The sequence below is a fragment of the Lissotriton vulgaris genome, chromosome 5 (assembly GCF_964263255.1).
Source record: "Lissotriton vulgaris chromosome 5, aLisVul1.2, whole genome shotgun sequence".
Lineage (NCBI taxonomy): Eukaryota > Metazoa > Chordata > Amphibia > Caudata > Salamandridae > Lissotriton > Lissotriton vulgaris.
Genome location: NC_141693.1, coordinates 1059878847 through 1059889444, shown reverse-complemented (window position 1 = coordinate 1059889444; position 10598 = coordinate 1059878847). Strand labels below are relative to the sequence as shown.

The 10598-nt window shown below is 44.8% G+C and overlaps 1 protein-coding gene across 1 annotated transcript in view; it reads left to right on the top strand.

Annotated features, from left to right (window-relative positions):
* The first annotated feature begins 2199 nt into the window (after positions 1 to 2199).
* LOC147712006 (calcium homeostasis modulator protein 1-like) overlaps positions 2200 to 10598 on the top strand; it is a 116715-nt gene continuing 108316 nt past the window's right edge. The window contains exon 1 of the mRNA XM_086920275.1: positions 2200 to 3046. Within this exon, the coding sequence (XP_086776401.1) occupies positions 2498 to 3046 (549 nt within the window). The 5' untranslated portion in view covers positions 2200 to 2497. The remainder of the gene's footprint in view (positions 3047 to 10598) is intronic.

Sequence of the window (10598 nt, the reverse complement as noted above, 5' to 3'; positions counted from 1 at the left end):
CTGTTTCAGAGCCCCCCTCTCTTTTTTATCCCACTTAAAGCCCTGCCCGCGGGTGTGGTCAAAGGTAACTCCATAAGACCACACCTGTGTAAAGATAAAGGCCATGGCCGGCCTGAGTTGTTCTTAGTAAATGGCTGAAAAGCACGCCACACACCCAGTATCCACGGGAATAATTAAAATACGCTGTAGGCTCTGGGGGCACCGGATCTTGATAGAGTGGATATTCAAACAACATGCTCTGTGACCAAAACATTTGGGCCTGCCGAATGAAAAACCTCTGGTGGCTCAGTAATTTGCTACGGCCAAATGTGACAAGCTACACCACGAAATTCTCTGCAGGGTATTGTTTTTCAGGGGCCCGATGACGCTCTCACGTAAAAAACTTAGGAGTTAGTCAAGGTATTTTTGATCAGTTTATCAAGAAAGTGTGACGTTGGCAGCACAACACTGAAAACCTGTCAGAATACGTTTCCTTGTGACTAACCCAGTTAAAACCTCCTGGTTCACTCTCTTCTATGGAACTACTATGCTTACCTGCGTAAAAAAAAGGTTGTCACAAAATAGTTATCTGACTCCATGACCAACCTTGGACTGACTGGGTAGCACTCTTTAAACTCAACCCCCTCCTACGCCGCGGTCTTCCTCCATTGTAGGTAGGGTAAGAAACATGTCCAATAAGTATTGAACCAACTCGGAACAGGGAACCTGTAATGGACAAGCCAGGGTCAAACCTCTAGAAAGAAAACTCCATGTGTGAGGTTATAACTGGGCATTGAGGTAGAGGCATGGAGCAGTTCATACCTGAACTAGACATGGGCGAAGTTCGCGGAGTTCCACCTATGACCAATAAAACCCCGCCGCACTACACGGAGTTCCACAAGCGGTGGAGTGTGCTAAGTCATGCTGTTCGCACTGATTTTTAGCACCTGGTTTTGTTCCGCGCTGGAAAATCACAGCAAACTGCACAATGTGCAGCACAAGAAGGCACTGCTTCTTTCTGCTGCTTGCGTCGATGTTCTACTCGAGCAGCAGCTTCCTCAAGGCGAATGGAAGGTTTCACAACGCGAGCCGTTATGACCATCCGCAACCGCCCGATTTGAGAAATCTCGCTAGAAGGTGGTCTAGCATTAGATTTTCCTCGCTCACTCTCACTAACTTAACATTGGCTAGCGAGGAAAAAACTCGGAACTCTGTGTGCTCCACGGAGCGTGGAGTGTGGAAAACTTTGTAAATGGGGCAGAGTTCACCCCCAGGCCTAATAAGAATACAAGGGGTTAGTCTGTTGGGCGACATCAGATTTCTTTAAATAAGTCTTATGAGCTCGTGCTACATCGTTTCTATTGTTAAGTGGTTGACACGTGGAATTTGAGAGGTAGAAGGCAGTCTGTGGAAATAACACTTACTTTTTTTGAGTTTAGAAAGCTTTATTAAAATAGATAGAGAAAACATGGTACAGAAATATAAAAAAGAGCATGAAGTACAAATCCATAGAATAACGTAGAATAAAAAGTAAGAATCAAATGGTGAAAAACCAAATACATCATACAACAACGAGAGTCAAAACCAATATAAGAGGAAGAGAAAATCATATAGTACCATAATAAAATGAGCATTTTTGCTTTTGAGTTTCAAGAACAGAAAAAGGAGGAAAGAGAGAAAAAGGAGGAAAGAAATGGAAAAGAAAGGAGAATAACAATTGCTTTGACCTTTTCACTGTAGCAATAACTGTGCTACATGTTATCAGTATAATTGCTTCCAATAGCATGTTTTATCGGGGAACATTTATTTTTACGGTCATGGTTTACACATGTAAATAAAAGTAAAAGGATGTGATGGCGTGGGTAAATATTTTTTTCTTTGAGGGTTTTAAACCCGATGTAAGTTGCAGTGAGTGCATTAGTTGAGACAACACACATCTGCCCTTGCAGTGTGTTTAAACATCCCATCTTGTTTCAGTTCAGCAGGCGACGGTGCAGCGCCTCGAGGGTCGGTGGCTTCAGATGCCAGCAAGACGCGCACCTTCGGCTAAAATGTCACAGGAACCAGTTCGGTCGAGATGTTTGCATGAGCATTCCCTTCTATGCAGATGAACGAGGCGGGGCGGGCTTGTCTTGTTTACTGACGGCCGTGTCAGTGGGCAGCACGCCTCTGCTTTTGCAAACAAGCTTTCCCCGAGCAGTCAGGTGGAAGGAACCGAGCTTACCTGCAGACAGGCGATAAACGACCAACTTCCTACGCACGCAGCCAATGTTCAAAGACCTGCCAGGCAACGTCCTTGCCAGAAGCTGTGAGGAGACCGGGACAGAGCCAACTTTCGAAGTCACCTCAGTTTGAGGAAAGACAACCACCTCAACTATTTTCTCTGGTCTTTAGAGAACCATAGCGTTCATCTCAGATTTTGGTAAGCAGTTGAGCATTCTTGACCCATTGAAGTGTGTAGGCATCCGACACCGCCCCATTTGGTCGCCAGAAGAAGCCGAAGAGCGCGCCTGTGAAGATGGATAAGTTCCGCATGATCTTCCAGTTCCTTCAGTCCAACCAGGAGTCCTTCATGAATGGCATCTGCGGGATCATGGCCTTGGCCAGCGCCCACATGTACTCGGCATTCGACTTCAACTGCCCATGCCTGCCGAGCTACAACATGTCCTACGGCATGGGCATCCTGATTGTGCCACCCATCGTGCTGTTCCTCTTGGGCTTTGTGATGAACAACAACGTGTCGATGCTGGCGGAGGAGTGGAAGAGGCCCACGGGCATGAGACAGAAAGACCCGGCTGTCCTGAGGTACATGTTTGCCTCCATGACGCAGCGGGCACTGATTGCGCCGGCTGTCTGGATCTCAGTGACGTTACTGGATGGGAAGTGCTTCATTTGCGCTTTTAGCACCATGGTGCCTCTGGATAAGCTTGGGAACACGACTGACATCGGCCTATCGGAGAAGGACATCATGAAGATCCTGGCCCGGCTTCCATGCAAGGAAATTTATGAAGGACATGAGATTATTGCACGAGAAGTTGCGACCAGATACCTGCGCTGCATCTCTCAGGTAAGAGAGGCACATGCATGTTACATGGGATGGGACCTTAAAAGATAAGTTAGGTGGCACAGGTAACAGGGGATGAAGGAGAAAGAAGCATCTCCTGAAAATGCAGGATTACTGCTATGAGACGCAATGGGAACACAATGTGAAGGTGGTACCTGCCAGATGTACAGAACCATTTTACAATCAGAAACCCAGATATCTGCAAAATCAGAGCTTTGTAACTGCAAAAGTAGTGTTTTGCAATCTAATACACCCATTTGAGATTCGGTAAAGACTTTCCAAATTGCAAAATAGATTTAACAACTCATTCCTGTTTGTATTATGTAATGAAGTGTATCACTGGTTTGTGACCTCAATGGCAGTTGTGAATCATTGAAAAGTTACCGGCTCCTCAAAGAAGGTGGTAAGGTGACCCATTTGTAAAGGGAAAGCTCTCCCTGTTGGACAGCTTTCACTTTGGGAATTTTGTTGGGTGGCATTGCCAATGACCTTTTCCTCCAATGTGTTGCCAAACAGGAATACTTTTTTTTAAAGCGGCAGTGCTTCCTTTATATAACACAGACACCATTAAAAAAAAATTTGGTGGTTAGAACTGTATTGGAAGATATGGGGGATCTGCTGTTCCTTGCAGGCCAATAGCACTTTGCTTACAGCCAAGCCAGCCAATTGCAACCTGCCTAATTAATATTCATGAAGTGAGATTTTGCGACACGACCTAGTAGTTCCTAGGTCAATTCAATTTAAATCTTTATTCGGTACTTAAAAAGATACCATAAAAGTACATACACAATACATACTTTTTTTTATATATTTTAAAAACGAGTTTAAAAATGAGTTAAAAAATAAGCTAAAAATTCATTTCATTTACAAAGAGGGAGGAGAAATTTCCATACTTGGGTTCCTAGGTCACACTGCAAAATGACATGTCTCAAAATGTCGGTGCTCAGTTTCTGACCACTATTTATGACGGGTTTGTGTACATGAAGCCCTAAGTTTGCTATTTGATTCTCCTTGGTTGTTAAAAGAAAAAAGTAATGGAGTGGAATACTTTAATTTATCTGAAGTATGATTCCATTCCACCATTTTTTTTTATCATGCCTCTACATTACACAAGGATCAACCATAGATAATTCAATGTTTGTCACGTTCCAAAAGAAGCATTCCAGCACCCCCCCCCCCCCCGCGAATAAAGCACTAGCAGCCTAGACACCTTTCATCCTCCCCAGCCCGCGTGAGGGAGGTAGAGCTTAAGCCCAGAGGCAGAGGAAGAGGCCCAGCACTTCAAGATTGATTTAACAATTTCCATCTTACACTGTTTGCTGTCTCATTGGGTGTAGCCTGTGTTCTTTGCCGTCACTGAGTGTGATCTTGGAATGTTCATTTCACAGTTGATTACCCCAATTAATTCACCTTATATTACAACGTGAAGTATGGCTTGCTAGTAAGGCATGAGGCTTTCCCTTTAGAAATGCTAACATTCTCCTCTGTATACAGAATTTTACAGAAGTAAACAGAAACACAAAGACAGATAAGAGCTGCTGTTGACATCACTACGCGCGGACTAGTGGTCTGGGTGGCTTCTTTCTTACCTCAAATCATAAGATCTAGTTCCATCACAACCTTGACGTAAGGTGCGATTTTGGGAACATGAAACCAACAGTCTTTGCCTCAGTTCCTCGTAGAGTAACAATAGAGAGCGCTTGGAAACAGGGTGACTTGATTTAGCCACTCACATCTTTCAAGTAAAACGCTGGTGGCGTGACTGCTTCAAGGCACTGTGCCCTACCTGATTTAATTAGACAAGTGGAGAGTGCTTAAAGGGCAGACTTTCAGACTGCAGACCTGGGCTCTAACTCCAGCATCTTTAATAGGTCAAGATTGTCATTCTGGATAAATCATTTTAGCTCTGACATCAACAGTTCAATAATCAAGCACATTAGAGTCACTTAGAAAGGCATTGGTCAGCAGTATTTAGCATCACATAAAAAACATAAATACACTGTAAAACCCGGAAGTCTCAAAAAGCAGATCACTTCTGGTTGCACCATACAGGCTTCCTCGGTCACTCAGGGGGTCCTTCAGTGCACCTCGAAGTGTGAGATGGCAAGCGAGACAAGGGACTGTCAGCGTCAGAAAGGAGGATCAGAGACAGAAGGGATAGAGAGAATAAAAAGGAAGGGTCAGCGAGCGAAGGGACGGTCACTTACAGAAGGGACGTCGATAGGAGAAGGGATGGCCACTGACCAAAGGAATGATCAGCGACAGAAGGGATGGTCAGTCACTGCAGAACGGATGGCCGGCAAAGGAAGGGATGTCCACAAGATGAACGCTCTCTGGTTGGTGTCACAAACTGGAGAAATTGTAAACTCCTGAATGAGCACTGGGAAATGCAGGAACTGTTAGCAAAGGCACAGGTGCAGAGTGAGTGTTGAAAGATGCTCCCAACATCAGTGCAGTGGAGCTCCCCCCGCAGAGTGCTTGTGCGCGAGCCTGCCAGACTGGATCTTACAAAAGCCTGGATCAGCAGCCACTGTCGTTCCATGGTGGCCGAGGGGCAGATAGTCACTTCCTTTGTCTGGATCAGTATTGGACAGTCCTGGCCTTTCGGAGTTCAAATCAGAGATAGCTGACTTAGAGCCCGATGTAGGTAATCCCAAATTACTGATTCTTAAATACCGAATCGTACCGATTCGGTATTTAAGAACAGGCAAATGGGATGTAGGTAATTTTACCGAAAAAGTTACAGAATCGGTAAGTTTCGGTAATTACTGAATCGGTAAATACCGATTCGGTAATTGCCATTCATTCCTATGGGCCTGGAGGCCCATAGGAATGAATGCCAATTACCAAATCGGTATTTACCGATTCGGTAAAAGGGGGAAACATTGAAGGGTGGCAGGGTGTCACTTTGGGCTCGATGTAGGTAAATTCCATTTACCGATTTTGAAATACCGAATCCTACCGATTCGGTATTTCAAAATCGGTAAATGGTATGTAGGTCCCAACATCTGGATTCGTTACCGAATCCTTAGCAATTCTTTAATTACCGATTCGGTAAATACCGAATCGGTAATGCCCATTCATTCCTATGGGCTTTGAAGCCCATAGGAATGATTAGGCTTTACCGATTCGGTATTTACCGAATCGGTAATTAAAGAATTCACAAGGGTGCAGGGGGTGTCACTTTGACACCCTCTGGCACCCCCAAAACAGGCACAGGTGCCATGTGGCAGGCATACCTGCCCTAAGGGCAGGTCTGCCTGTCACATGACATAGGTGTGCATGCACACATGTGCATGCACACCGGAATCGGTATTTTACCATGGATTTGTTTTCCATGGTAAAATACCGATTCTGTAAGCCATGTGCAGAAGGTACATAGCCTACCTACATAGCATTTTCGGTAATTTTACCGAATCGGTAAATATTACCGAATCAGTAATTATTTTACCGTTTCGGTACATATTACCGAATCGGTAAATTTACCGATTCGGTAATGATACCGATTCGGTAAAATTACCGAAAATGTGCCCCTACATCTCGGTAGCCCTTTACCGATCGGAAACGGCCGAAAATCGGTATTTTCGTCCGTTTCGGATCGGTAAAGGGCTACCTACATCGGGCCCTTTGACACCCCGTTGCACCCCTCAATTGTGTATGGGTGCACATGTTGCAGACATACATGCCCTAAGGGCATGTATGTCTGAAACATTGCACTGTTGGAAAAGCAAAAAAAATGCTTTTGCCGAGGTTTAGATTATTTACCACCAACTTGTAGTTGGTGGTAAATAATGAATCCCAAAAGGGGAAAAGCACTCATTTGAATGCTCCCTAAATCGGTAATTTACCGAATCGGTATTTTAAGGAATCGGTACTTTACCGATTCCTTAAAATACCGATTCGGTAAATTACTGAATCAGTAAAAAGCCCACCTACATCTCATTTTCCAAATACCGGGGCCTGCAGAGACTTTCAAAGGCCTGGAAACAAAACAGTCTAAAAGAGATGTTGATAATGAAGGACGAAAGTATTCCTATGTGGGGCAGCCATGTTTTCAGAAGCAAGGATGAAGTGCTGCGTCCCTGAATCACAGTAAGTTGCTTGGCAGTTATTTTGGGTACAAATTTGCCTCCAGAGAGGAGGCAGGCCGAGGGAAGCCTGCTCCACACGACCTAGTAATAGCACTGAGCAAAACTAAACCTGAGCCCGAGGGCTGATGGGGGTCCCTCCGGGTATTACTCTTTGCCATAGCAATGCTGAGATAGCATGACAGCATGTGTGAAGATGCATAGCACCTGACATTGAGTGAAAGGGGGCATGCAGTGCAGAGCAAACAAGCAGTGTTGATTACTAAGTCAGTCCTGCCTCACCAACAATCACGGACAATAAACGTTCTAGAATGTTCCTCTGTTTGATGATGGAACTTGAAATCACAACGGAATTTCAGAAGAAAAAAAGGAAGCCAATGTTCATAGACAATGGGTTCATAATCAGTGTTGGGGGCTTCCAATTTTCTTTCTTCTGCAAAGGTGTTCTGGCATTACTGCTGAGCCTTGAGACCCTCACGGGTGAGTAGCCACACTTTATAAGCCCCTGATTGATTAACTGATGACAAATTACTTTCATCATTTTAAGCAACTAAAGAAATGCTGCCAGTGATGAAGACATATGTTTCATGGGAGAGAGTGTGGCCAGTCATCCAGGCGCCTGCATTTCACATTTCAGTGCTGCATCTGAGCTAGTGCTGGAATCACAAATGCCCAGCAGTGGCTTCCCTATTAAGGCGGAGGAGCGCCGCCCCACTGCTCTCTGAGAAGGGAAAAAATGAAAAATAAAATGATGATAACACAATGTTATTATCATTTTCTTTTCCAGTAATGAGCCAGGGCGGGAAGGGGCTGTGCTACCCTGATGGACCCCAGCTGCCAACAGGTAGGAGGAGTGGTGAGCACCATAAGTGCGCGTGAGCGTTTGGCCGGCTACCTTAGGATGGCCAAACCGTGATGCACAGTTAGCATTTCTCTACTCATCTGTGTTGCACAGTCGGTTGGAGAACACTCCCAGGCTCCCAGTTACTGTCTCAGCGGCAAACCAGTCCTCTCAGACCAATCACAAGACCACTGTCATACTGGTAATACTATGAACAGCATGACAGCAGCCTCTTGATTGGCTTAGGGGAGTCTCGAAGCCTGTGTGCTGCTGGGAGTGAGGAACAGAAGAGGTGGCAGCTGTATACAAATACGTGATCTTTCTTTCTTATTAACCCCTCCCCCCGCTGCTCCTCCACTTCTGGCCCCTAGCAGCTGCCACTGCAAATTCCCATTTTTTGCCCATCATGGAGGACGATGCAGGCTGAGGGACAGCAGTGTGAAGGGGTTGACACAAACAGCTGTCTGGAAGACTGGAGTGGTCTTGTCAGATGTCCCAGCCCTGGTACTGTGTCCAGAGGAGCATGTAAGGGGACATGGTACCTGGTAGCGACGAGCTGCAGCACAGCTGACCTGTGCAATGATGCTTTAGAAACACAATTACCTTCGGATGAGCCAACACAGAGGAATGTGAGCACCTGAAGTGAGGCGATCCTCAGGCATGAGTTATCCGCCCTAAAACCTGCACCTTAGCCTGACTGAGTTAAAGGCTAGTCAGTCCCTAAAGACTACATATTCTGAGACTCTTTCTTAATGCGAGTTAAGAATTTCACCAATTTACCATTTAAAAAATAGAAAAATACAAATGAGTACGTTCAGGAATCTTTGCTTTGGAATCTATGTTCCACTACTGTGGTTTACGATGAAAGTTTGATTTGCTTACATGTGTTTCTTGTAATTATAATTAAGACCAAAGACAGCACTTGAATCAAAACAGTGTGGTATAGTGTATCATTAACAATGGCGGCCGTCGCAGGTAAACGCAGTGGGGCAGAGCGGAGTGGGAGGGTGGGGAGTCGACAGACGACGGAATACATATAATTAAATAAATAAATAATACCTATTCCATCATCTGTCGTCTTCCCCCACTGCTGTGCCGTGCCCCGTCTCACCGCGCTTACCTCAGCCGGCCGCCAGTTTTTATAAATCAGACACAGTGGCAATCAAGGTGGTCATTAACTGTTAATTTACTCCCATTTAACCACAAGATTATTATGAATTCATAAGCATGAAAAGAGTTCCTGGGACCTGTCCTGGGAATAGGCTCTTAATGCTCATTTGCTGTGTTTAGCCTGTTTCTAAGCACTCACACAATGGTAAATAAATGATAGGGAGAACATGATTTGCCAAAGATGAAGCAATTTGATCAACTTAGAAAACACATAGTGCAATGCAGAACTGATCTTGCAAAGGTCGCTAACTGCCCCACTATACCTGACACCAAGGGACATATTTACAAGCCTGCACACATCCAACGCGTTTCGTTCCCAGTGGTGCCAAGAGGGAACTTCATCAGGGCTCTTAAGTACATAACCAATTGGTGAAGATGACGTAGATGCTTGAACAGGAAACGTCCTAAAGGGCACAGAACGCCTCGCCGGTTAACATGCTGTTTTTTAAAATCCTTCCTTGGAGAGTACCAGTTAGGATCTATTGACATATCAGTGGTGCTTTGCACTTACAAGACCGCAAGACCGCTTTAGAGACATTGTCTCAGTGACGTGAGGCATATTGTGCCTTTTAGGACGTTTCCTGTTTAAGCATCCAAGTTATCATCATTGATTAGTTATATAATTAAGAGATACTTACCTATATTGATCCAGGTGAACTGTGCCCTTTGCTCAAGGATATTATTCTTCATTGCTGATTGGTTGTATCACCACGAAGCGTGCTGTGCCCTTTAGGACGTTTCCTGTTCAAGCATCTAAGTCATCTTCACCAATGGGTTATATACTTAAGAGCCCTGATGAAGTTCCCTCTTGGCACTACTGGGAACGAAACGCGTTGGCTGTGTGCCGATTATTAAGGATTGACTTAATAAAAGAAGTATTTTTGGATCTACTGCTTACGTGTCTAACTTGGCTACGAGGGTACCTTCCACCTTCTTTCGAAAAATTGTGACTGTGATTCGCACCTTTGGACGACGGGTGTAGGAAGTGTTTTTCACCACTGTATTACTGATTGTACATGTGGATTGGTTGAGCCGGACCTTGGTCTGTCGTTTGTCTTTCTTGTGCTAACATATTTACAATCCCCTATCGCCACAAGAACGTTACTTTTAACCACGCTCCTGTGGTGTTAGGGGCTTCGCCTTATTTACAAGGTGGCAATAAGCTACTTAACAGGGCTTAAGCCGCCTTGTAAATAAGGCACCCTTTCACTCTATACTTAGCGTGAAATGGGTGGGCAATGGGTGTTGCAGTGGGCGGTCTGCTCCAACACCCTTTGATTTTGATTATGCCCCCTATTTACATGGGTGGCGTATATAGGAGCCAAAGCCAAAATTAAGACCAGAGAAAACTACGTCTTAAAATGGTGAATTGAGAAGAAATGCTCTTTCTCCTCCTTTTTGCTGTTTCTATCTGTGCTGCATTGTGCAACACACATGGTATCTAATATACTCAAAG